General features: G+C 38.1%; 1 protein-coding gene across 1 annotated transcript in view; it reads left to right on the top strand.

Annotated features, from left to right (window-relative positions):
• Nucleotides 1-22,910, top strand: part of thsd7ba (thrombospondin, type I, domain containing 7Ba) — a 117,182-nt gene extending 94,272 nt beyond the window's left edge. The window contains exons 16-28 of the mRNA XM_035676667.1: nt 1,561-1,694; nt 2,694-2,847; nt 9,846-9,990; nt 10,218-10,333; nt 11,269-11,386; nt 13,045-13,190; nt 14,077-14,239; nt 17,609-17,782; nt 19,454-19,549; nt 20,749-20,831; nt 21,678-21,873; nt 22,217-22,304; nt 22,619-22,910. Coding sequence (XP_035532560.1) covers nt 1,561-1,694; nt 2,694-2,847; nt 9,846-9,990; nt 10,218-10,333; nt 11,269-11,386; nt 13,045-13,190; nt 14,077-14,239; nt 17,609-17,782; nt 19,454-19,549; nt 20,749-20,831; nt 21,678-21,873; nt 22,217-22,304; nt 22,619-22,700 — 1,695 coding nt within the window. The 3' untranslated portion in view covers nt 22,701-22,910. The remainder of the gene's footprint in view (nt 1-1,560; nt 1,695-2,693; nt 2,848-9,845; nt 9,991-10,217; nt 10,334-11,268; nt 11,387-13,044; nt 13,191-14,076; nt 14,240-17,608; nt 17,783-19,453; nt 19,550-20,748; nt 20,832-21,677; nt 21,874-22,216; nt 22,305-22,618) is intronic.
• Nucleotides 22,911-27,659: the final 4,749 nt, after the last annotated feature.

Here is a 27,659-nt window from a genome sequence, read left to right as displayed (position 1 = left end):
TTAGAAGTGTCTAAACGAGAACAAAAGAGCAGAGGATAGAGATTGCCAATAACATTAAACCAAAATCCGGTCTGTACCAGCTGATTCTAACTGAAAACCTATTCCACTTCCCTCTACGATGAGAGCTCCTTGTATGTGACCTAAGATGTACTTGGGAGTAAATCCTGTATTTTTCTCCGTGGGTGTATCATAGTACAACAGCTTTAACCTGCCAACAAAAGATTTAATATCTGACACCTTATGTGTTGTGGCACCCTTGGTAAGTGCTATGGTCACATGATTTCTCACTGAACAAATGGTGTTAGTGCTCAATAAATAGTGTATATATTGGGGAAAGTGACTAGAGAGTCATTTTTCCGGTGATGAAAATTAGCTGTTAAGCTTGAATTGTGTTTCTACAGTAGTAGTGGAAAAGTGGGAGCAGAGCAGTTGCCAGTTTACCCAGCAGGGGCATCTGCAGGGACAGATGGGAGATGATGAGGGTGTGTAATAGGCATCTGTGTGGCCCATAGGGGAGGGAATACTCCACACTCATTCCCTCTCTCTAGTCTGCACACACACACACACTTACAGACACCCATTACAGCTTGTCATAGCTTTTTCCACAAATTGTCCTCCAGAGTATACCTTTTACTGCGGCAGACTGTTACATAGATTGAGAGTAAACATGTGTTTACAGGAGCATTGCGCTGGCTGTTCCCTTGGTTATACAGACATGCCAGAGTCACTGGTTGAGTGGGGAGAAGTGAATAAGCCCAACATCCAGCCAATTACATCCTCATCTGAAGTGCCTATTGCCATGGTCATTGTCTTTTTGCATACCCCATGCTGTTCTCTCCATACGCATACACTGATTTCTGTTTGAAGAAGAACAATACTTTCTTGTCCTTTTCTGCAGTGATAGTATAAGTGCCCATTAGTTAGTTCAGAGCCCGTCTGTGATGCACTTTCTGTGTGAGTGTTGAACATTGCTTTTATTATATATTACTCACAATCTCTTCTATACTTTCAATTATGCTTTCTAGCCTGTCATACACTGAATGTAGGAAATATAAGGAATATCAGGATATTCAATTCCAGCATCTTTGGCATCACTAAATAATTATTTCCTTAATTGGGAGTAGTCTTCAAAACATCCAAGGGTTGCAATATACACATCCATAACTGCACAAGTACTTGATGTTAAATCATGAATACAAAAAGAAGAGAATATGAGCACATGTCTTCTTCTTGTCATAAAAAAACAGCATGTTCACTTGAAAAGCTTCTAGATTAAGGCAAGAAGTTATACCAAAAAGCACAACATATTCTTTTTTGGTTATTAAATTTACCAAAGGAGAACCCATAAGGAATACTCTCTTTTAACTCCAATTTCCCCTAATATCTTCTATATTCCCTACAAGTGTATGCACCAACTCTATGTAGCATGCTTGTGTGTACTGATTTGTATGCCTGTCTATTTTTTCAGGTAACACACTCAGCTTTTTTCTATAATTCCTCATGTGTGTCCTTTTCCTTGTGTGTGTCTGTTCATGCGTGTTTGCACATGCACGCGTGCAGGTGTACCAGGCTGTGCGGTGCCACAGTGAATGCAGCCAATACGAGTGGAGGATCGAGCCCTGGTCCATTTGTACCATCAACACTGTGGACGACCTGCCAGCCTGCGGAGAGGGAGTCCAAAGCCGCAAGATCAGGTCAGTGAGCGGGTTAGACTTGGCAGACTGCTAACCTGGCACTGAAACACACACCGGGAGGAGTAGACTGGCAATGGTCCTGTAGTTGGCACTCACACTGGTCCGGACACTGGCAATGCCAGGGGAAAACAAACAGTCAAAACACACTACTGCTCCTAATGAGTGTTGTTTGATTTTTTGCAGTGCCTTTTTAGTGGTACTTAAAATAGCCACAGAGGAAAGCAGTGAAGTGTTGACTTTTTGCACGCACAATCAGAAGTGGGAAATGCCTAATTCGACAACTGGGTTGTTGTGTCAGATGCAACTGAATTGGACTTGTTTAGTCTAAGCCTAAATCTTTAAGTGCAAGTCACAACCACTGATCTAAAACTGGTCCCAGTAAACCACTTTCTGTGTCTTAAAAATCAACTTATTCTCCCCATTTCAGTAATTTGAATATATTCTGTATATCTCAGCATTTCATTAATTTTATGTGAAGAAGCTAAATGAAAATTAGATTAATATTCAAGATATAATCTCAAAAAACATCTCACAGAATAAGGGCACAGTTAAGACCTGAACATAAGGCATATACACAGTCTTCACTGTCTGCTTAACAGCCTCGTTCTGCATTAGTAAAGTAGTACAATTAAAGAGCTAATACAATATGGCCAAATTGTACAGTTTATCAGTTGATTATTAAGCACTGAATACAATGTGAAATAGCTATAAAATAAGCCACTTAGTCAGGGGAGTTTATTCAATGATAGAAAAGAGGTCTTTTAAGGAAAAAAAGTTGTGAAAACAGTACATACAATTAAATTGAACCAATGTTTTATTTTTATACAGCTAAATCTTTGGAGAAAGCAGACACAAGACACATCGTAGAGACCCTGTATAACTAAACGAGCTGCCAAATCTAACAAAAAAAGATTGTAATCTTTTTTAAGTCAGAAACTTAGAAATGTGTTAGGGGTGCCCCAGAGACTAGTTATACAGCTGCATCTGCTGCTCTGCTAGGTGTGTGAAGAAGGGAACAAGTGGGGAAACCAGCAGTGTGGAGGACAGTCTGTGTGATCAGGAGGAAATGCCACCCAGAGCCCAGGTCTGCTTTCTGGCCTGCCCCAACGACTGTGTCACGACACCCTGGGGACCGTGGAGCAACTGCCCTCTGGTAAGGAGCAATACCTAAGTAACTGCTGTCTTGGTTGGTTGACAGGTTGTGTGCTAAGTCAGATCATTTACACCATTGAAAGACCAAATGAAAATGTCCATAATCATCAGCATATAAGTGAACATTTCAAATAAAGCTACTGTAGAGGGTAGAGGGGTAAAGGTCCAGGCATGGCATTAACATTAAAGAATATAGAAGAAAGTCATTTCAAAATTGACAAAACATTTCTAACATTTGTAGCCAATAATATACATTTGTATGTGTTTATTTAGAAAACTGTCTGAAACTGTAATTACATACAGTTTATTATTAACATATTTACAGTTTTACTCAAATATAAAATTGTCTAAGTAGAATGGTTTTAATTTAAAATATGCTAAAACAGGCATTCTGTCCCTTTTCCTGCTTTTCAAATCATATTTATATCCCATAAAATGAATGTCTTTTGTCTGCTGGTCGGAAGAGAGCAAATTCCAAATGTCATAGTTTGGTTAATTTGTGACTTACATTTCTAATGATTTTTGACTGATCTTAGACTTGGACCCCACTTTCTAGATTACATTACTTGGAAAACAGATTTATTATTAAAATGATCAACAGCTGCAGTACTATTAAAATATTCTACAATACGGAGATATTTTGTTGTTAATGAGACAAAGTGATGAGTTTTGAAATTCGACTTCGTAAATATAAAGATTAAAAACAACATATTCACATTCTAATCACACATCAGGGAAGTGTTAGTAATAATTAGTAATCAAAGCTCATGATCTATGAAGCTCTTGCAGCTGTTTTATAACCATGTGTGGTTTGAAATCACATTCTGACACTAAATTTTTGGGTACTGCAAATTAAATTGAGTCTATGTGGTTGCATTTTCCAGTGAAGATTGGCCCTCAGACTAAAACTATGTAGCATATGTTCCCTAGGCTACTGGTCATGCGGTCAGTAGACTGTGGTAGCCGTGTTTTAGGTTTCATGTCAAACAGTTCCATGGACTGGAACATTGGACTCAGAGAGAGAACAGGGTGGGGAAAAGAAATATAGAGATTTCTGAATTAGTCTGAGTTTTCTCAACAGACATTTTGTCTATTTCAGTCTTTCAGTCTGCAAGCTTTGGCAGCACTCTTAACATCAGTAAAATGCAGCCATTGTGCATTTGTTGATATAATAATGCTAAAATTGTTCAGTGGTTAAACTATAATATAGACCTGTTATGGAGGATTCAACATTTAAATCAAACATTTAACACTTGTGTGGAGATGATGGTTTTTGTTTGTTCATCCAACCAAATAAGCAGGGCTTATTAATAGAGAGTCCAGTATGATTTAGACTAACTTAGTATAGCTGCATCAATTGATTTTTAAACACTAGGAAGCAGAGAAACTATTATGATTAAAACAAATAAAAAATAGAGCTATCCACCTGAAATGATTCTACTCACTGTGGCCTACATAAATATGTAGGCCATAGTAACTACAAATTTCCACTGTGGTCAAAGGTTTCGAACCGTTCTCGCACAATTCAACAATTTCTTTAATCTAAACCTTGCAAAACTTCACTACAAAATCTCTACAAAAAGCCCAGTCCCTGAATCATTATTGACACTGCATCTCTATTTTCCTCTCAGACAAGCATGTCTCATCCTTACCTGTCTTGACGTCTGGGACAGTGTGCTCCGAGACACTGATGAGAGATGGAAATCCTGACTGAATTTTTCTTTGCAAATGGATGGTGTTAGTGAAAACAGCAATGCTTAGTGTAAAATATGCTGGTCCACTGTAATTGGAGATAGTTTTATAGCCATGGGCCATTCCTGTACTCAGCTGGAATGAGGATGCTGTGCAGTGTGTATGCAGGATTGTGATGAAAACAGTTGTTGTTGTGGGGTCCAAGGGTGGCAAAGTGATAAAGGAAAGCATCCTCGTTAATAACACTGTGATGGTTCTCCACACTGTCCTCATATATTCACAATGGCATGATGGCCAATGATGTTCTTTCCATATAGCCTTGTTATAGCTAAGTTAAAGCCAACTTTGTCAATAAAAATGCAATTATGGGGGATTGTATTTAGCTCTAAGACCCTCTGAAACAGGTACAAATGACAGTATCAAGAATAAACCCAGAGCAGTCTTTATGGCAAACCACAAACAGTGCATTAAAGTTTTGTGTTCACATTATGGTCATAGAATGTCCTCAACCAACAGCGTAAAAGTGCACTTGCACACAAGCAGACTCTCTCTTAGGTTAATTGAAATGAGGCCTTGGTAACATTATTTTTGCAAATCTGGCCACCAAAAGTTATTCATTTGTGCAATTCACTGGCTTCAGGATTGTGTCTTAGATTTCAAACCGAACTGAAATGAAGAGAAAACAAATGGCTGACCTTGACCTGGAGTCAACCCACTGCGCGCTTTGGTAAATATTGGGCATTATTTGTGAACAACAGTGACTTGTATACGGATTTTATACTGGACAAATTCTTAAGAACAAACACTCACACACTTTGCTTTGCCAAACACTATGTTCATATTTAAGAACACCTCTATTCATAAGCTGTTTCCTCAAGCATAGCTTGGGGTGGATTATAGATAGATAGATAGATACGGATATCACTTTACTTGATCCGCCAAAGCTGGGAAATTTACAGTGCTAGCAGCAGCATTAGCACACCACCGTAAGCAACAGTAACATAAATAACAAACATATATATAAAAAAGCAATATAGAAAATGCAAAATAAAAAATTTATGAAAATGTATAAAATGTATAAATAAGCTGTATAATTGTAGAGCAGGTAAAAATAAAAATGTAAGGTGAATATAAGCTGAATGTGAAATGGATGAGGGCACAAGACAAACAAGAAGACCAATGCGTTCACTTATCTATATGATGTTTCTGAAAAGCTACTTGATTTTGAGTTTTTTTGGGGGTTAGTATTGCTAACTTCCCATTTTGTTTATTTTGCATACCCTGTTACTACTTGTTTTAATGCTGTTTGCAAGGTCTTTTGCAGTTTTTATGTCAGTCTATACACACAAACCAGTGTGAAAAGTGAAAGTGAAATATAAGGCAGTATGTGCAATAGATATTCAAAATGTTACTGTGCTTTCAAGCTAAGTTTTTCAGCACTTATGGTAACCATATGGTAACTCAGCTTGCAAATAGACCTAATTAAATGATTTTGTGAACTTAATAAGTTTTATTGGTCTAGTTATTTTACAGTAGTTAAGGTGGTGTGAAAATGGTTCTGGTTCTAATCTATCAACAACCAGATGCAAAATTGAGCCTGCAGATTGCAGAGCCTTATGTTTAATATAGCATACAAATGCATGTGCATGGTTGTGTGACAGTTGGTGTGAACACATTGAGGGTACAATGGCTGTAGCTGAGTCATGAGCCTCACACGGAGGTCCCTCATTAGGAGGTGACATTGATTGAGGTGCAAGTCCTGATACATCGAGAGCAGAGGGACAAATGCAGCTCAGTGCAAAGACCTTCATCAGTACGATCTTTCTTCATCCCTCAGAGAGCGGCTGACAGTTTTTCCACACATTTTCACACATCCTTTGGTCCTCTGTTCACAGATTTACATTCCCATGTAGTGTGACTTGAGTGATTTGCAACTTCTTATCATGCTACTGTCCCATGGCAGACATTTGGTAAATGTTGTACATTGTAAGTTTTCATAATTGCTCTCTCATCTTCATCTGCCTTCAACTATACCGCATAAAAGTCGATGTGACAGTAAATTCTGGTTTTCCCTATTTTACCCACTTTGCACTATTATTCAGACATTCAGCCTGAAAATGTTGTATTAATAGCACACTGAAGGCAGCAGTTACTGTATGTGTCAAATAATTTTGAATTCTATTCAAACAAGTGTGCTAGTTCTTTCCAAGGCCTCGGGAGGGGGGATATAAAAGGATGTTATAAATACAGATTTAGATTTAGATTTGTATCAGATAATTTGCATTACCTATACTGTAAAAGCTCAGCCTGTTCGCCAAGTTTTAACACATTGTTACACCGAAACCATCGTACTGATTCGGAGATACTTTCTTATTTTTTTGTATTTTCAAGTGCAGAAATGGATTTCTATAGTTGGGAAACAGTGGCATTGTTAGGCCTGGGCATCCAAATTATGAATAGTCCGTGATCTCAAAAATAAATAAATAAATACTCTTTGTTAAAAGATAACAATAATAAAAAATATCATATTATTCTGATCATGCATTAAAGCCCTTCAAAATAATATAATATCATATCACTTATCAAAAATGCAAACACGTTTTTTGTCCTCATTCAAGCAGCAGCTCTACTTAATACAGCATGGCACATTTTGTGTGAGCGAGACAGACCGGTTACAGGGCTTTAGGGCTGGTGGTAGCTAAGTATGGATATAAGAAGATTTTTTCAAGAAGAAAAAAGGAAAAAAAAACAGGCAATGAGGCACAGACGGGGCTAGAGGAAGTAGAAGAGGAAGAGTTTTCAACTGTTATTGTAGAAGCAGATGAGTCAGGAGGATGAGAGCTAAGGTTGGTGAGGGCTCTTTAGCTACAGCTCAGTTGTTCCCAAACATTTTTGTCACAAGGCACACCATTTATGAAAACAAGTATATCCAAAGCACACCTTTACATATCATTATAGCTGCATAAATCATCATAAATAAAATTAATTCTAAGAACCACTGGTCTATCTAGTCCTGCACTCACTGTGATATTAAATATGGAAGATGGGCTAAGCATAGAAATAAAGTGGGCGACCTTCCTTTGCTTCTGTAGAATACATTGATAATTCTTCACGCCATAATTAGTTTCTCCTGAAGCATATGTATGAAGCATATGCATGACTGAATTGAAACAAGCACTCCACTCAGATAGGTATCCTAGGTACCAATCTTTACTTTCAATAATAAGCATGTTAAGCTAGCAATAGGCCATGCTTCCAGCAGCAAGGCTATCACTTATTATACATTAGACATATAAACATGTCATACAGAGGTGCGGGATAAGCTCCAAACATCCTCAAATCCAGAACACCCCTGATGGGAAACAATACTAATGAGTAATGTGTTATTTAAAAACACAATTGAAAAAACTAGTTTGTAATTCCAAGCCCACCATGACACGAAGGCAAGATGCCAGTAAATACTGGAGTAAAAACAACACCTCTGGGTTGTTGGCCAATTACACCAGTTTATGAAACTAAAAGCCAGAGACTAATTTTAAAACTTTATTATTAAAAGTGTATGGTTGAGGTGATGAGGTTTAGTTGGCAAAAGAGCAATATGAAGGCTTTGACCTCTCAAAGACTCTTTTGCCAACTAAACCACCTTTATATTTAGTATTCAAATTGCATTTAGCATAAATGACCTGCTATACAAATCTGCTATACAAATTTTGGTTGGCTTGTAATTTAGTTCTTTCCATCTTTTACAGAAAAGATTCAAATTATGGGTATAAAGGGCGGAAAGGAAAGGCTTAATTTAGAAATCGCAAAGATTTTCCTTCATTTCTAAGTTTCACTTGATTGTATTAAAAGATAAAATGATTGAAATGGTTCTCTTACATAATTTCCACAAGTTTCTTTCATATCTCAACAAACATCTCTTTCCAATACGATAATCTCTCCATCGCTTTAAAAGTAGAATATCAGTATAATTTGATCTGTGTAGTAACTGTTCTTTATTTTGCCATTCGGTGGCATTCTAAAATCAATACTGACTTTTTGGCAGGTTTTTAAGGTCATCCACTGGATATTTTCTTAGAAATTTAAAAATCAACCAAGATTTATTTATTTTTTTGATTACAAAATGCATTGATACTGGGTTCAAAAGGGTTTTATATCATTGACATATCTTTTTAACAACAAGAAAATGATTGTGGAGGAGCAACACTTGCAGCTGGCAGTTTTAACTACATATTCACTATTATTCATATTAGGTAGATTTTGCTCAAAAAAGACACAATGTCTTAGAAGTTGGGTTACTAACTTGTGGTTTGCTGGCACCTAAGTAAAGAGAAGAGAAGCGTCTCACCTTGAAGTGACAGTTTGATTTATTTTGCTTTCATTAAATGTGTTTGTCAGGGACCAGGAAATAGTAATCTCAAAGAGAAGATGCTTTGTACCAGATTTAGCTACTACACTTTTGAACTGCTGTTTCTGAGACTTTATGTGACCTGAAGTATTATGTTTGCTAATGTATGTCTATTACAATAATGACTAATAGTAAAATACATAGGCCCACTCCTTCCTACTTTACACCATTATTCAAAATCCAGTTTTAGACATGAAACCCAATATCCTTGTCTTGTTTGGATTGTCACGTAACTTTCTCACCACTCCCTTGTTACTTGTCACTTTCATCACAGTCACTGAAAGGGAAAACCATCTGTCTCAGCCAAAATGAAGCAGAGAAGAATGGTGCACCTCTTTGAAAAATACTTTGAAGCTGTATGAAGATAATACAATTTATTAATTTATTTTGCATAGCTTTAAAATGCATTTGCCTATAGTTTATCCTTGAGAATCAATAAAGGAAGCATGAAATTGGTCTTTTTGGTTATATGAAATTACTCAACTGTGTTAAATTAAAGCTTACAATACAGAATAGGTATTTTATTTATCAATTCATTATTTTATAATCAGACATAATCAAATGTTGCTGTCATAGAAAAGAATCATTATAAACCTCTGTACAAGAATATACTGTATAGTATATACAGCAACATGTCTGTTGCACTTTATCAAGTATTAATTCTATAATAATAAAACACATTTGGATATTTGTGACAACATTATTATTGATGTAAAGTTAGTAATACTGTGTTAGCCAGTACATAACAAATGTAAATGCTGGAGACAGCTTTGAATTTCTTTGGCCTACTGAAGGACCCCTTGTCTCCAAATGGCTTCATCCCATTACCTGTATGTCTGAAACTGAACCCGCACTCTTGACAATAACCTTTGTTTGATGATCCTGTCATTGTTGTGCAGCAATGTGACCAAGGAACAACAAGGAACAGGACCAGACATATCCTCCGACTCCCAGCCTCGGAAAACTCTGCTTGTCCAGAGCTGGTCCAGTCAGAGCCCTGCGTCCTCAACAGCACCTGCTTCACCTACCAGTACAGAGTCTCAGGTAGGACCATCTGCACAGCAGGTCGGAGCTAAAAGATCCCAGTGCAAGTGTATCGACCTAAACGAATTTGAAGCAAAAGATGTGTGCTTGGCCAAAACCTTTTGGACAAAAGTAAAAAAATAAGCATTTAGCACAATGTGGTTCGAACTGACAGTGATCCTACTGTCATGGGCATACAGTCTGGGAGACTAATCTACAGATATGTTGCGTGTGTGTGTGCATTTCAGACTGGAGTACATGCCAGCTGGGGGAAAATGCCATCTGTGGTCAAGGTTCACGGTTGCGTCTCTTGGACTGTATTCGCAGCAATGGCAAGATTGTGGAGTTGCAGAAGTGTGAGCAGGTAAGCACTGCATAGTCAGACCTTAGGTTTGTAATGGCATGCTGCAGTTTCAAATTTTGATTGTACAAAATCATGTTTTCACAGTCATTGTTATTGACAGTTATTGTGTGAATATTTTTTCACTATGCACAGGGACACTAATGTTTGTTTTTCCAACACATGGTGCAGCAAATAAATATAGTACAATGTTTTTTCTATGGCAGTACATTACAAATAATAACACTGCAATTTTTGTTTGAAAGAAAAATGGACTGGACTTTAATTATTTTCCACATACTTGGACATTTTAAACAATGCAGAGGGGAATGAGCAAAATGAAGTTCGCCAAATGACAGCCCTCAAAACCATGGAATATTGGAATAGTATACTATTTAAAAAATATATAAGTTAGTAAGTAAGTTGATTATGTTGCAGTTCTAGTACACTAGTTCATCTTCTGTTTCTACTGGCTTATACATTATTGAAAACCTAGTTGCTCAGTCTGTGACAATGTACACCTTCATGTTTCATTAAGCAAACAAAACACAGCATTTTATTGCCTGGACTTAATCATTAAATAGCAGAAGTAGCTGAGACATTTCTAAGTGGTAGGTTGCAAACCTGCCGCTCACTTCTTGTATATCCAGAACCATATTCCACTTCTGAGTGGAGGAGGTTTTATGGGGATGAAGGCTGTGATGTTGCCACCTCTTTGTTAAGTATGATGTACATTAACATGTGATTTCCTTTTCATGAAAAAATCCAAAAATATACAACTATAGCTCAATACAATTTGAAAACAAAGTAAATGGTTAAATTGCTTAATTGCTGCATCTCCACTGTCCTGAACTGAACTGCAGCCTATTTAAAATATGTAAATGTGGACGCTCCCTCTCTCTTGTTAGTGGAAATCGTTAACTAGCCCTCCTCACAGCTCTGCTCTTGTTTTTCTACAGTTTGGTCTGATCAACAAGTGGAGGCTGTCGGAGAGCTGCGTGGTTGACTGCCCTGTCAGCTGCATACTCTCTGATTGGTCACCGTGGGCGGAATGCTCGCATACCTGTGGTAGCCAAGGTAAACATATGAGTAAACAAATTTAACTTAAACCAATGGGAACACCAACCTGATGAACAGACACAGAGTCGACCACATGTGCAGCGCCTCATTATTCCGTCTACTCAGGCATTCACCAAGTTGTTGAATTGTGCATGAATACATTTAAATGCATTAAAATATTTACAAGTATGTGTAATCCTAAGCCTTATTATACAGGGAAACAGTGTGCTGCATGTTTTTTTCCAATAGGCTAATGTATATATTAATATTCTCACTTCATTATCATTTTGTATGAAGCCCAGTTTTCTTTTAATTAATCCGGACAACTTTACTTTATGAGGTTATATTTTAAGAATTGCAGGTTCATTTAAACTAAATTTTATACAGCTGACCTTTATGAACGTCATAAATGATTCAGAGTTCCTAAATAAAATATATATATCCTTCCTGTGCATGATTTCATAAATGCAATTAGTAATCACCAACCTGTGGCATGCTCAGCATCACTTTGAGAAAGCTGTGTTATAACCTTATGCAATATACAAAAGTTAATGATTTAACCTGGATGCATACATAGTTTCCCAGGCCTCCCAAAGCCAATCTCTTAGAGAGAAAGCTTATTATTCTGTTAATTATATAGACTCAACAGTGTCTTCTTAATTTCATTCATTTTAATTTGTCATTGGCTGTCTCTCTCCTCACAGTTAACCCCTCGTTCCAAAAAGCTCACACTAACACAGGCATTCAACTGGGGATTCAAACTTAAGACTCTCTCTTCTCTGCCACTGTCACTGTGACTGTCTCTCTGTCACTCTCTCAGTTCCTTCTTACACATTGTGAAATGCATCTGTCAGCCTTGATGAGGGATTTGCGTTGTATCTGTGTCAGACGATGCAAAGATCTTGTTTTGTCAGAACGCCATGGGAGCGTTAATGTTTTGGGTTTGATTTTTGAGATGGCAGAGCTGAACATCCTTTTGCTGTGTCTGCCTGGGGCCCATGGAGCTCAGCATCTCCCCTGGCATAACACAAACACATAACTTCTATCTTGACTGGATGGCTGATGGAGACCATGCCTTCTCTGAGCTCAAAGGACCTAGACACTGAGCTGTTACTGCACGTATGGCCAGTCCTTTTCACTGTTGCCATTTACCAAACATATTCTTTCACACATTATTAATGGCTCACTTGAACAAAGCACTTGTGTAGGAAACTGTTAGATATGAGCATAAAGTGGCACGATGACACAGATATATGGTGCTGTTGCACTAAGTCCTCTTTGTCATGAAGGAAATATTTCACAGGCTAAAGAGAAGCGGAGCTTCTTTTCACTCCTAAATAAAGGATCATCATTCATTTCAGCCACTCATTTTATTAACTGTTATTTTATGTTTGTGCAATGATGCATTTATTTCTCTCACCCTGCCTCGATTCATGTTCTAAGTGTATGAATCCCACACTGTTTTTGTTCTTTATTCACTTTTCTTTTTATTCTTTAGAGGTTATTCATATTAACAGTGGCCCTGAAAAACATCAGCATTTTTTAAATTCATACATACAAAGGCAAAAAAAGTATTAAGCTTGGACATTGAAGCTCTATAAATGCAGCTTTATATACTTGGGCCTCCTTTAATGTATTGTTCTTCCTAACAATGTGTTGGCCTTGATGTTCTGCAGGTCAGTCTGTGCGCACCCGGACAATTCTGCAGGAGGCTCATGAGGAGGGTCGGCCCTGTCCCAACCAGCTCACCCAGACCAAGCCATGTCCCATAAGGCCTTGCTACACGTGGCTGCTGAGTGACGGGTCCCCATGCACTGTAGAGGTATGATTTTCACTGTGAATACTAGATGTGAGGTTACAATTTTCTACTTCCATGTGATTTAATGACAAAGGGTGCCCACTTGCTCCATAAAGCAAAACTCTTGGTTTCTGATTTTCTTTACCATCATGCATCATAATTTTCAAGCATGTGCAGTTTTGAATGACTTCACACTGCCCAATTTCTTAAAGGTACCCTGTGGACTCTTTGACCACTAGTAGTGCTATGGAGCAGTGCTTTTATGAGCGGGTCCCGATTTTGTATGCACACGTGCTTGCACACACACAAGGATGTGGGTGACATGACAGGTGGATGCCAGTGTTGTCACACTGTTTCACTTACCTACAGGTGGTGGAAACACACAAAAATGCAAGGAAAAGAAGATGGGTAGCAAGTGATCTTGGATGAACAGTGCAAATTTCCGAATAGTTAAATCAGCAGCTGTTTTCTAAATAATTAAATGCATTCAACATGTTCATAAGACCACAAAAATACACAGAGCACCTTTAAACTTTATATGTAAATTAATTTGTGTTAAAACCCACAGAAATGTATGTTTTAGTGGACATCACATGGATTCAAGATTCAACTATATCTGATATTTTTACAAAGATTAAAAAAAAAGCATTAAGTTATTAGATATTCCATGGAGTCCAGTGTGAACTATTTATTAGTCTATTCTAATGCCACTAGGGAGCAACACCCAACTACTATTAGTTGGTTTCATCTCATTCTTTCAACATGTTCATTATATAAGTAATATATAAGTAATAAATATAAGTATATAAATAATAAATATATATAAGTAAAGAAAATGATTTTGTGAGGACTTCCTAACGACCTGTTGGTAAACCTTACAAAGGTCATACTTGTGTGCACGTTCATGCAGGGTGCAGCATGTGGTGAGGGGCTTCGGAGACGGAACCTGTCTTGTGTCGTTCACTGGGGCGATGAGTCTCGTCCTCAGCCAGTGGAGGAGGAGCTTTGTGGAGATAAACTGAGACGTCTCATCCAACAGGAGATGGAGCAGCCCTGCTTCGTCCCCTGCCCAGGTAAAAGTTGCACTCAAAAATATTGAATTAACATCTTTTTTTTTTAAATGTGTTGACGTATAGAAAGCGTTGTGAATATAATTGCATGAAATATATTATATTATAATTGTGTAATCTGCTCAAATAGAGCAAAACTACATGAGTGCATGAATTATTTATCAGTGTAGTAATTTTGAATTCATAATAACAGTAATGTTTTAGTCTGGGTTACTTCATAATCAATAATGTTGTTTCTAAACACAAACTAATTTGCTGGAATCTGCCAATACACTGTGTCCTCTTTCAATCAGTTGACATTTTCAGCTGCTAAATAATGATTGCAAAATCAATAAGTCATAGACTAACTAATGACCCTTTTAGCCTTACATTATCTGGATGGGCACATCCAGTAACAACTATAAAAAAAAAGACCGCTTGGAAATCTTTGTTTTATTTTTTTATTTTTTCAGAGATAATAGGAGTGAAATCTCATCCTGTGCTAACTGGAACAATTAACCAATCATACTGCTGAGAGAAATTACACTACACTGCCTATCACTACTGCGCAATTAACAGCTCTAAAAATTCTGAACGGGGAGAGCTTTTGTGTAAGTGCAAAAGCAACAATTTTCCAACAGCAAAAATGCAAATCAGAATAAAACTAGTTTTAAGTAAGAACAGCTTTGACTACACATATTGTTTATGTATTGCTATTGTAAAGGCAGTATATCATAAGAACATATGAGATAACCAAATTCAGAATGGTGATTTTTACAAGGTTGAAGCAACACATCATTATGCAGCACCAAGTGCAGACACAGCGGTAAAAGCAGCAATGATACCCAGAGGTACAAGACTGACATGTTGGGGGTACTTGGAAATAACGAGCTGCATGTGTTTTCTCTTTACAAGCCAAATCAGCTACTTATGTCATGAACCTCATCCCAGTGTAACACAACTTCATTCGAGAGCTGTAAAATGACAGTCCACCACTAAGAACCACCAGCCTCCAGAAAACCCTGTTGACTTTGAGTACCTGGATAGAAATCTAAAAGGAAAGACCATCATCTAAAAAATAAAGCGCCTCCTGCGCTATCAAATAAGTATTTTCTAAGTGGCTTATTTAACAAGCAAATAACAACTAACCTAAACTGAAATTGTGGCATTGTATTTCTGTGTTATAAAAAGCTGCAGTGGATGTGTTATAGTGTATAATGTATAATATTCCTATGGTATATTACCTATTGGTACGTAAAACATTTTTGTGTAGTAACATGAGATAAGATAAGATAAGATAAGTTAAGATAAGATGTTCCTCATCGTATGTTACTACCCAGAAATGTTATGTTATACGAGCTGTTGTAGCTACTAAACGGGGAGTAGGTTTGTCTTTCACAGGTGCATCACTACATTTCAATATTAGACAAATTATATTACTAAACTGCATCATTTGAGATCACGTGTTAGTCAATAATTGCTAAGGCCAGGGCTCTGCATGCTTTAATAACAGCTGAGCTGACATACTGTAAAGTCCACTCCTAATGAGATGCATCAGGAGGTCTAGATCAACTTGTTTCCCTTGCAATTTTAATAGTGTTACTGCATTCACTGTTGGAAGTCTGCACTACACATCAAACCATATGCATGCTGTTTTCTGTGATGGATAATGATAAAAGTGCACCAGTGCTTGCAGAGTGCTGCCAGTACTGTAGCTGTAAAAAAATACTTGGTGTATCTTGGCACTGCCTGTTAACAGTGGAGAGAACTTGACAGTGAAAAAACAAAAAAATATTATTCACTGTAACTTTATGCTTCTGTTGTTTTAGTCTCCTCTTCCAATAAAGTAGACAGTGTTAACAAATTCAGGCTTGATGGAGCTCTTCCCATTTATTTAAATTGAGATTGTATAGACAAAAAGAAAATCTCACCTTTTAGATATTTAGACATTTTGGGAAATACTGTCACACAGTGCTTTTAATATTTTATGATATAATTGCCATTGTTTTTAATTATATCTGTGCACAGTGAAATGGTTGATCTTATCATTATAAAAATTACCACAGCAACAAGAAACCCACAGATCATAGCTGACTGACATCCCATGATGCCGACTTTTTTTTATTCACATTTATGCCATAGTGTGAATGTAGCATTTGCCGTTGGTAAGGGAGCTTCTGGGTATCTGACAGCTACAGTATGACCTGATTCACTTGTCACTGTCAGGCTTTCCACACTGAAAATCTATAATGAAGCTTTACTGTCCTTAGGCTTTCTGATGTGCAAGCCAGCTCCACAAGTAGAAAAGAATTGATGTGATTTTTTTGTCATTTCTAAACGAAAAACACAATCATTATCATCTCATAAAAAGACATCTCTGATCTCCTTTGGCATGGTTCTTGCGAAACGAGGCTCTTGTTAGCTTTTGCTATGAAGAGACACCATCTTGCAATGCTTGCTTTTGCTCATCTGTCTCTAGCTCTCCTCTGATCCTTGCCTTGATTCATCACTCAACTCGCCTTTGCTGTGAGCCTTGGCTCAGGATCAGAAGTGTTTGATGGCTGGAGCAGATGTGTGTGCGTTTGTGTTCGTGTGTGTTGGTGTGAAGGGGGCGGGCGCAGTATAGGGGCCAGGGGAGGGATTGTCGACATGTATGTGATGTACACTATGTGTGTATGGGTGTTGCTGTTTGCTGTACACTGCAGCTTTTGCCACAGCATGTTTCTACAGCCATAGCAGCATGGGGGAAGAGCTGATTGAGTGGATCCGTATAAAGATGAAAGATAATGAGATGCGTCAATCCACAGACAGTCCCTAATGGTCGTTCAGGGCAGAGAATCAGAGTGTTGTTCTGGCTGAGGAGCTGTGGAAGTGGGTGATATTATCACTACAATATGACCCTATCAAGGATTACAGGATATTAATGCTTGACCTTCAAGGAAGCAAGTGTTGACGTGTTATTTATAGACTCGGAGAATACATCAACCAGCCTTTATCCACTGAAAACATTTCCCAAACCAAATGAGTTTTGCTTTTCCTAAGAGACCTGTTTCAGTATTGGGTGTTGCCTTTACAGTTGGGCTCAGAGTTATAGCTTATATTGTATAATTTATAACTCTGGTTGGTCTATTACTTCTGAATACCCACTGGGCTGTCTGAGTAATTTGTTTGTGCATTTGGTACATTATCAGCCACAGATGTGTGCTGAAGTTGTTTTTGATGTCTTTTAAATGTTCCAGGAGCTAGCAGGGGAGCCAATAAAATGATCCCTGAAATAGTGTTGGAAAACTGAATATAAAACCACCCTCAAATATTTGTAAAAAAGTGTTAGACAGTGTTATTGTCCAAGTGGTGCCTATCAGTGATGGTTTTTCTCTCTCTTTCTGCCCTCAGGAGACTGCCATTTGACTGTGTGGTCATCTTGGAGCTCTTGCCAGCTGACCTGCCTGGAGGGGCGAAGCTTTGAGACCACAGGGCGCCAAGCTCGCTCGAGAGCTGTGATCATTCAGGTCATGGAGAACCAGGGCAGCTGCCCACATCAAGTTTTTGAGACCCAGCCCTGTAAAGGTACTGAAGAAACCACAAATGTCAGAAAACCTTATTTTATTGACAGTAGCTGTCTTTACATCAGTGTATTTTTATGTACATCTTGAAGTATAGCATTTGAAAAGGTTCACATGAGTATTTGTATGTGAGAAGAGTTGATTGTGACAAACCTGCAGTGAATTAATACCCAGCTCTGCTGTTCTCCTTTGGTTTTCTTGAAGCTGTTTTCAGTGAAAAGGCTCTGATAAACCCACTGTACGCTGCGTGCTCAGCACCAAAGTTTCAAAGCATTAAAGTTTGCCACTAGCTGCTGAACTTAATGGAGCATTTAGCAGCTAAAGAGCAATATATTTTTCTCAGGAAGTAGTAGTATCAAGTCAAGAAGAACACACCCTGTGTGCTTCTACATCACTGCAGCCAGGTGAGAACTTCAACTGGGGGACTTTGTTAATATAAATTAGGGGCAGATGCTAAATTACCTTAATTCAGAACAACTTAATTCCTCCTTCCTTCCTGCTGTTACAACGCATCTGTTGGGATTTTGAAAATTGCATCTTAAAGAACGAAAGCCTCTGATCCTCAAGATGGATCAATGAAGTAGACGTCTTTTAATAAACTTCAGATCTACTCACGAGGGGCACACCAACATTTTAGTTTCATCCTGCTGACCTTGAAACCACACTCCATGTAAGTTAAATCTGTCCGTACGGAGGTAAAAGGCTAAAAGGTGATATTACAAGTGCTTTCTAAATGGCCAGCCATGCTGTAAATGGCAGTTTTGTAATTGCAATGGCAAAGCTATCATTGAAACTGTGTCGCAGGAGGGTTAGCGCTTAAAAATTACAAAATGATGAAAAGGCTATCAAGGGCCAGTATTTGTAGAAAGGTCAAACCACTTCTCCAGTTTTGATAAAAGATGGAGATTGATGCATCTGGTTGCTGACTAACCCAAAGGAGATGTGTGTATTTCACAGTGGAATACTTATTGAATAACTGTTTTTGAATCTCTACTGCAGTAGTAATGTTTAACAGCTGTTTCATTACATAATCTTAAACTTGTTTTATTTTTTTATTTCTGCACCTACAGTACATACCTTCATACATACTGTTGCAAGTATTTGGGCTCTTTCCAGTTCTCCTTTCCCTCATTAATTAGCTGCTTACAGTTGCATTTAAAATGGTAATTGTCCGGCATTTCATTCATTTTAATACTGCACACCTGTGTAGATAAATGTGTAACTTTAATCTAGATACTGTATTTTAAAGTCCTTTCCTGTGGGTGTTTCTTCCATTTGTGATCTTTCCATTAAATTCAACACTACATGTGTGGCTAGATTTTCTTTAATACATAAAATCAGGCTCAAGTGTCTCTGACGGTTCCTCTCTTTAAATCAATCTTTCCCTATAGCTACCCCTAGGAAAATAAGAGCCTCCTCTTAGAAAATAATAGGTGTCTTTCATACATTTCCAACCAATTTCTACCATCTCATTTCCTCCAAAGATACCTTTATCTCGTAGCACTGCTTCAGAGGAAGAGCTTTTCCTTTCACTACAAACATAATATGACTTACCTTGTAATATGAAGTAGCAGGGCAGCAGAAAAAGTGGTGGTTAGTGTCTATGGGGGACTGATGACAGGGCTGGCTGCCCCAAACAAACTGCTAATGAGCAACGTTTCTGCCATTGCTGCAGGAGGAAAATGCCACAGTTACCAGTGGAGGACAGGAGGATGGAGCAACAATGAGAGAGCAGTGTGGTGTCAGCGCTCAGATGGTGTCAATGTCACAGGTGAGTAGTTGCTGTGTCTTCTGGCCACCCTAGAGGGTTTGTACAGAAGCACTCATGGGAACACACACAGACACACATTCTTATATAAATATGAATATCTATGTATATCTGGCTTAATGCAGAGAGCAGCTGAAAGTGTCCCAGTTCTGGTTTTGTTCCCCCGCAATGAATTGAATCAGCATGAGCAGCAAAAAGCTGCATGGAGTCACATTTTTCAATTCGGTCTAGATCACATGGATATGTTCTACAATATCAGATTATTTGATAGCTCAAAAAGGATTTTGTAAGTGTTGCCATGACAGTAAGTATTTTCTTTCATTCATCTGAGAAAGCTGCCACACTGGTAATTTTGGCAGAGGTGGTTGTAGCAGGTGGTTCAGAAATACATTTTGAATGGATTTCCTTGTTGGCTCAGGAGATAATTGAATGGAAACAAGTGAGAAGGGTGGATACAAAAAACAGATGTGATGTCTTCTGCAATTGTTAATCTCAGTTTACAATATTAGTATCCTTTATATGGGTTATATCCTACAATTTATATGATCTGTTACTTTACCCCCTGCAAAAAATTCAGCTGGCATCATGTCAAAAATGTACATGACAGCCTGCAGTGGGAACAGTCTGTTACACATACATGCAGGTGCACTCAACCACACACACACACATAAAGAATAATTTTAGTATAGTGTTCTCGTTGAATTTAACACCTTATTTGATCTGCCCATTCTCAGTGCAGCCTCTATTGATTTCTCCTCTCCCTCTTAACATAAGTAATCAATAAGCCAGACTCTGAGCTGGGAGGCTTTCAATCCATATAAATATAATCATGCATTTGTATTTGTGGGAAGTAAAGCAGGCGTAGAGAAACAGAACAAAGGTAATAGTGCTGTGGGAACAAAAGCTTTGGGCGAGTTTGATGTGCTGTAAATAGTGGGTGAATGTGATCTTATCGCTGTAAGGAAGTGTTTCTGGCAAATATGAGCCCAGAAGGAATAAGCTTCCTCTGCAGAGAAGGCAAGAACCCAAGGCATTACTCTTTGATATTTTGACATGCAATTTTCCATGTTGGAATTAAAATGTTCACAGATTGATCAGGGACCCTGATAGGCAACTGAGCCCATTAATCAGGTGTGACAGTACATTAATTTAGTGATCAATGGGTAAAGGAACAGAAATAAGAACCTGTTGTTTTTCTCCAGGGGGCTGTTTCCCGCAGAAAAGGCCGACCACGGTCAGACACTGCCATCCTCCGTGCACTAAACCCTTCTCACACTGCACACCGGTAAGATCTTTGTACTTTGATCAGGCAGCTGTGATCTCTGTGATTCTCACTGTGTGTTTCCTGCTGCTGTCATATTCAAGGTCAGGAGTTAAAATGGAATTTGACAGATGACATTTTTAATTGCAATTAAAGGATCACATTAATACCAATAAATGTGGGTTCAGTGTCAGTTAGGGACTACACTTAGCTGGAGGGAAACTGCACACAAGCATTCATGAAAATGACTAATAATAGCCAAAGCTTGAAGTTTTACTGCCCCTCTGAGTACCCTCCCTGTAACTGCACTTGAAAATGCAAAAACAATGACTGAAGCTTTTATGAAGCAACAGCTTAATCTTTTTAGTAGACACAACCGTTTTCAGTCAGTCTTACCCTGACTGAGAGTTTTAACATTATACTTGACTTCATTCCACTTGACTTCTTGCAAATAAAAGACTGTTCTCATCCTTTATTTTCTCCGTTTGCCTCTGGAAGGTGCTATGGTACCCTTGGCAACCCAATATATTTTAAAAAGGTCTTTTATTCCAAGTGCAATCGGCATTTAAACTCAAAAACTGGGTAACAAATCTTGCTCCACAGTATTTTGTGTTATATTTTAATGTTTTATGCTTTGTTTTAGGTGTCTTATGATCCCTGAGGAGCACAGTTTAATGTCAGGGTTGGGATAAATCAACCTGCGCTGATAGCAGAAAGCCTTTTGAAAGAGTAAAGTAAACCAAAATAGTCCCTGTACACGCAAGACGGGTTCTTTCAGCAGTGTTTCGTATCAATGGGAAAGTAATGATCGTAGTTGTCTTGTGTTGGCTGTAAATTATGTTCTTCTGGTTTCGCCCTCCCCCCATGCAGAGTGGAGTGTGTGGGTGTGAGAAGGGTTACACTGAAGTGATGACAACGCATGGCTTCTTGGACTACTGCACCAGAACCCCAGGGGTGGACAACAACAAGAAAGCTGATGTGAAAACCAACTCTGGAAGATTAAAACCCGGGCCGTCTCAGGCTCAGGACCTCTTCAACGAGTGGACCTTACGACCTGTTGGCCCAGGTACTGAAATGGAAATCATCTTTACAGCTCGAGCAGCAGGCCTGAGATCATTCCTGCCTTTGAACCAGCCTTTGTAGCTCTAGGATGACTGAGCCGGGAGTGGAATCCATTCTAGGTCAATGTTTTTAGTTGGGCTCATCATTATATGCTGTGAAAAAAAAAACCTTCAATGGCTCATAAAAATGTCAAGAAATTTTAGTTTCTCCTATGTGTGAAAAGAGAATAAACCTACTTCTTTATTCTGAAACATGATAAAAAAAAAAGTTATAAAGATCTCCAGGCAAAAGACGTAGACATATGTATATTTAAAACTTTGTGTTAAAACTGCTTTTTGATTGCACAGATGGAAGAGTAAAGCTGTGGGTTTATGCCGTGACTGCTGTTGGATTCATCTTAATACTCTTCATTATTGCATTATCATTCCTGGTCTGGTATGTACCATATTACTTTCTTAAGAGATTCCTCATTGTGCACAATGCAATTTCAAGAACAAAAGCTCCATTGTAGGTCTCACACACACACTGTAAATGAGAACATACAGAACCAAAGAAAATTCCTAACCATCTGCTTTTCCCGAAAAGAACCATGTCAAGTATGAGTTATATTCTTCACAATATTTTGTCTGCTGTGCGCTGCTGCTATCAGATAATGGAATTCTTTGTAAAGACTGAAATCAAGTCGGGCTGCCCTTTGCTGCTTAGTCATATACTGTCACTTTTATTTCTTGTCTATTTTCTTTTTTCAGTAAGCCATCCAAAACCACTAAGACGTCTCCGCCTCCGCAGAAGCCCTTGACCCTGGCCTACGATGGTGATATGGATATGTAACCAGGCTGCTATACCTCACAAGGGCGCGCTCCACCTTGGACAGACTCCTGACTGCGTTCAGATTGTTAGCAAGCACGTCCATCACATACCACTGATTGTCGGCCAGTTTGAGCTGGGTGACTGTTTGCTGTAGTGCCAATTGTACTGTAAAACTGCAGCAGACAAATAAAAATGCTCGCACATGATTTGCTGCTGAAGGGCAACGGAGCCCAGAATTTTGGCTGCAGCCAACTCTTCTCCCAGAAGAAGAGGAACCAAAGCATTGCGAACATTGTGAAAATGAGATAAAAGGTCTGTGGACAGGAAATAAATGGTCCTCTGGTTTCTTTTTTTTTTTTTTTTAACTGCTAGCAATGTGAACACATAGTTGAAGCACTGTTTTCAACCCAACAAGTGGATCCACAGGCGTTGATTTTTTTTGCGTGTCAAGAATCAGAGGGACCACCAGGTTATTCGTCGTGAGGGAGACAAAACATCTTGAGTCAGCAGTCACTCATGACATTCAAAGGCGGAACAAGAGAACATTTGACATTTGACTTTGTCTCATCAGTGCTGGATCTTTGTAAAAGAAAATGTCACAAGCCTTTTGGGTAAACAAACAGCCTTTTTTTGAATTTCTGAGAATAAACAAGATGCTCTATGCACTACGTTAGTGCTGATTCACTTTTGTTTTTTTTCCTTTCAAATGACTTTTCTAGTGTTTTCATTGTAATGCAAGTTGTTGCTGTCAGATTGTGTTTTGTTGATGTATATGTGGAAACCAAAAGCAGGCTTGCCTTGAATTTAACAATACAATGATGCAGTAATATCTTTTCCCTGATTCTCATAAGACTCTCAGCCACTGAGGACTAAATTAAGAAACAACCTCAAAATCCTTGAAAAAACATGGCGGACTGCCTTGGTGACAAATGCAGTGAAGAATTAACAGAAAACAATAGACCTTTAATGCAAATTATCAAATACCAGCATGGTAAAGATCATACCTCATACACACTTTTTCATCAAATGCAAAACAAAAAAGCACTGATCACCAAAACAGACACACAAATAGACATGAATTGTCCACTGGAACAAATATGCTTTGCTTCTTTCACAAGGATGTCACACTTCATTTTCTTTACACCATTTTTTTCATTACATCCAAATACAAGGTCAGCTAACACAAAGCAATGGCAGAAAATAGTTTTTGACAGTATTGTATTCTGAAATTGTTTTCATTTTTGCACCAAGAAGACAGGGCTCAAAACATAGCAAATACCAAATATTTGTGAGCACACAAGTGAGCCTCTTATTTTTGTTTTTGCAACTAATGCACAAAAGTTAAGATCGTTCATCCTTCTCTGGAATTCTTTCAGATTGACATTTACAGCACAAGGCATCCACAATGTTTAGTGCCAGAGCATCATCCCAAAGCATCTTAGTGGACCATAAACACTTACATTTAATATAATTCAGACATGTATCCTTCAGTGCATTATTCATACAACCCAGTGGAGAATGAAGTTTCTTATACTTGGTGGTTTTGGCACTGACCAGAGCGGAGTTTACGCTGTTTCTTTTTCTGCCTCCACAAACTGAAGATTTGGTTTTGTGTAATCTGACCACATTCTGAATGTATTTTACCAGTAACTCTATAATCTTAATGGTTGTGCAAATAGGGTTGTTACATGTTGTAACAATTGTATTTCAACAGCTGATTGTATGTAGGCATGCGTGATCCATTTTGTCAGAAAGTGCTCCGAGTGGCCTTGCAAAGATTCTGTTTTACAAGTTGCCAAACATTTTAGAGTAGTTTCTTTTAGGCAGTGTTTTTTAATATTTGGCCAACAAAGGGACATATGGTAAATGTTAAGTCAATGTAAAATCCAATTGTGAAATACTGATAATTTCTGATTAACATGATTATAATTAACTAATGATTTGGGCATATTTCCATTATAAAAACAAAGAAAAGCCAACTTCTGACCTGATAAGATAATTCTATTGGGTTATATCCAAGAAAATCTAAAAGTATATTCACTCATTGTTTACAGTACCATGCTATTTGTGTTACTATTGTGTGTACATGGAGAGCTGGACAAAAATGCAAATAAATTGTGGAACCATGTGAAAATAAAACACTGCATTCTTTCCTCTTTGTTGCACATTCCAAGAGTTGTGAGAGAAATCTTTTCAAGAGAGATGCTCTACTCCTGCTGTGATCTTCATCGGCTCCTTGACTCTCAAGCCCTGATAAATTGTAATTACTTATACAGGCTCTGAGGCAGAGCCCAGAATATATAAGCAGCTGATAAGATTCATTTTGCCCTCCAGTCAGATACCCAGTCTGATAATCCCAAGATGCACGCAGGTTGTGGGGGAAATAGTGTTTAAATCTTTTGTCTCATCTAATTCATTTATTTAAGACTGTCACTTTTGTTTAAGAGAAGGGTGAATCCAAATGCTTGTGTCATGGCCATCTGATCGGTGGCAAAGATGTGTGCTGATCTTGTCATGTCCAATTCATCTCATTTTAGCAGCTCTCAAGACATATTTGCAGGTATCTGTGAAGATATGTGAGCAGTTTGACAATGGCAGTGGATCAGGCTGGATCACTCTAATACAATGCAGCATGCTGTACTTTGGTAGAGCAGAGTGACAGCTTAATGAATATTTAGTCAGAACAATGCATAACCTTTTGAAGTAATGAATGTTTATTATAATTTATGAGTTTTTTATGTGCTTGTCTACACCCCAACAGAGTGATGGAATTCTTCCAGTATTCATCATTCTGTTTTTATTTGTTTGTTTGTTTTCTTGTCTTCCAAAAATGAATCTGTGTTTAAGACTGTATTCCTGGAATTTGGTCTTTATTGAACATTGAATGTTGATGGTAGAGAACAACAGGAAGACACAATAGGAAGCCATGCAACAGAAGTCTCTAGCTGGAATTGAACCAGGAATCAGAGTTGCATGTTTGATATGACTGTGCATTAAAGATCGCTGGACCAACAGACCTATATATACTGAATACAACATATCCTTTATGATACTGATATTAATGCCTTATGGCCAAAGAGGTTAAAATGCCTGCCGTCAGTCTTAATCAATAGAACCGATGAAACCTCTTAGATAAATAATGAAATGTCTGCAATATTAAACAGCAAGAGCAGTTGCTAGTACTTAATGAATTCTCATGAAACTTTGCTTCGACATTTATAGTACAGAAGATGAATCCTACCGACTTTGTTGATCCCCTGACTTTACGAGTGCAACAATGAGGTAGACATGTTTGCTCTTTAGCGACATGCCTCCACAACGAGCGGGTGGATTACCATGAAATTTGTTTAATTAGTCTCCAGAGGGCAAATCCTAATGACTTTGGTCATCCTCTGGTTTCTCCTTAAATGTGAGGTTGACATTTGTGGTCCTGTGTGACCCCCTCAGGTTGAAGTGTAATCATTTTCCTGCTCCCTTCAATCTTTCATCTAGAGCAATCATCAGGTCAAAAATCCAATTGTCCAATACTTTTTAGTTGGCTATGACTGCAGTCTCTTGTTAAATATGACGTTTGTGTATGCTTTTACGGAGGTGCAGGTTTGCAAGGTGAACTGTGCAGAACACAAAACATGCTGTTGGCATGGAGGTATGCTGAAAAAAAAAAAATTAAACAAAGAAAAACATTAAGGCACTTTGTAAAGAGAGCCTGCCTTTCCAGTTCAAACAGGCCTATCAGGACAGGAATCCAAAATAGAGAGTTGAATTATACATTGTTTTACCAAAAAGGCCTCAATTCATTATTCAATATGTTAACAGAAATACAGCACATTCCAAATAAACAAATCATTTGCACATCATTTATTTTAATTAGGTGTCATGTCATCCCATATCCAATCAGATCTGAGAACCTACTCATACATCACATAGAAGGATTGCTATAGAGGTTACTTCCTCTTTAAGCGCCAACACAAGATGGCTTCCACTGAGAACTCAGACACTCAGACAGGTTACGGGTTTGTTAGCATGTCCTTTTGTTTAAAAAAAAATAAACTTAAATGAAATTCTTACTGACTATCATTTAACTAAAGAAAACAAAGAAACTGTATGAGAGAATGTCAACCTTTCTTACCAAAAGGGCATAGCAAATAGTGAGGGAGTCGCTACTTTCCCACAGTGTACAGCATTATGTAATCATTCAAGCAAAAAAAGTAACACTGTCCTATATGCACAACAGTGTGTGTGTGTGTGTGTGTGTGTGTGTAAGAGAGAAATAGACCAAGAGACAGTTGTTTACTTTGATATCCTAATGAGTGTCTTCATTTGACTGGGCTTCTGCTTCATCAGTTCTAAGAGAGAGTTCATTTCAAAGACATGAAGCTTGGAAGGAAAATACTTTTCCGCCCACATTGTCTTCTTAGTTTTAGGTAGAATTGTCTTGATTATACGAAGACCAGCCCCCTGCAATCTGAGAGCACAGAGGTGGCACACGGAGAACAATGAGGTCGGATAGATAAGATGGTGCAAGCTCATGTAATTAATAATGGGACTTTGCAGTTTAGTCTGGCTTGGGGCTGGGGATTTTGATGTAATATAGTTAGCTTTAGTTCATGTTCTGGCAGCAATATCAAGGTAGAGAAATTATGATGTATTGATTTTTGTTTACTTCTGTCAGTTTTGAGGCAAAAGACATCAAGTAAAAAATAGAAGAACAAATGAAACTACAAATGTTCAATGAAAAGCTGTTTTAATGGTCATATGGGAATTCTTAATGCACAAAGGAAAAAGAAAATCTGTCCTTAATGTCTGCTTGAATAGAAAAAAAGGGCCCAGTCTCCTAAAACAAGGTCAGTGTGAGTTGAGACCGGAGGATCCCAGTGAATGTCCTGAGTTTTCACTGAGGTACTAAAATATAAATATTCACCACAGGGGTACACGTCTGAAAATGTATGTTATTATAGACTTTCATCTAAACAGCTACCT

Source organism: Morone saxatilis, unplaced genomic scaffold (genome assembly GCF_004916995.1).
Source record: "Morone saxatilis isolate NCDOM2014 unplaced genomic scaffold, NCSU_SB_2.0 Contig5, whole genome shotgun sequence".
In the NCBI taxonomy this organism is placed as follows: Eukaryota; Metazoa; Chordata; class Actinopteri; family Moronidae; genus Morone; species Morone saxatilis.
The sequence above is the reverse complement of the archived record's forward strand: the minus strand, read 5'-3'. Positions and strand labels throughout refer to the sequence as shown.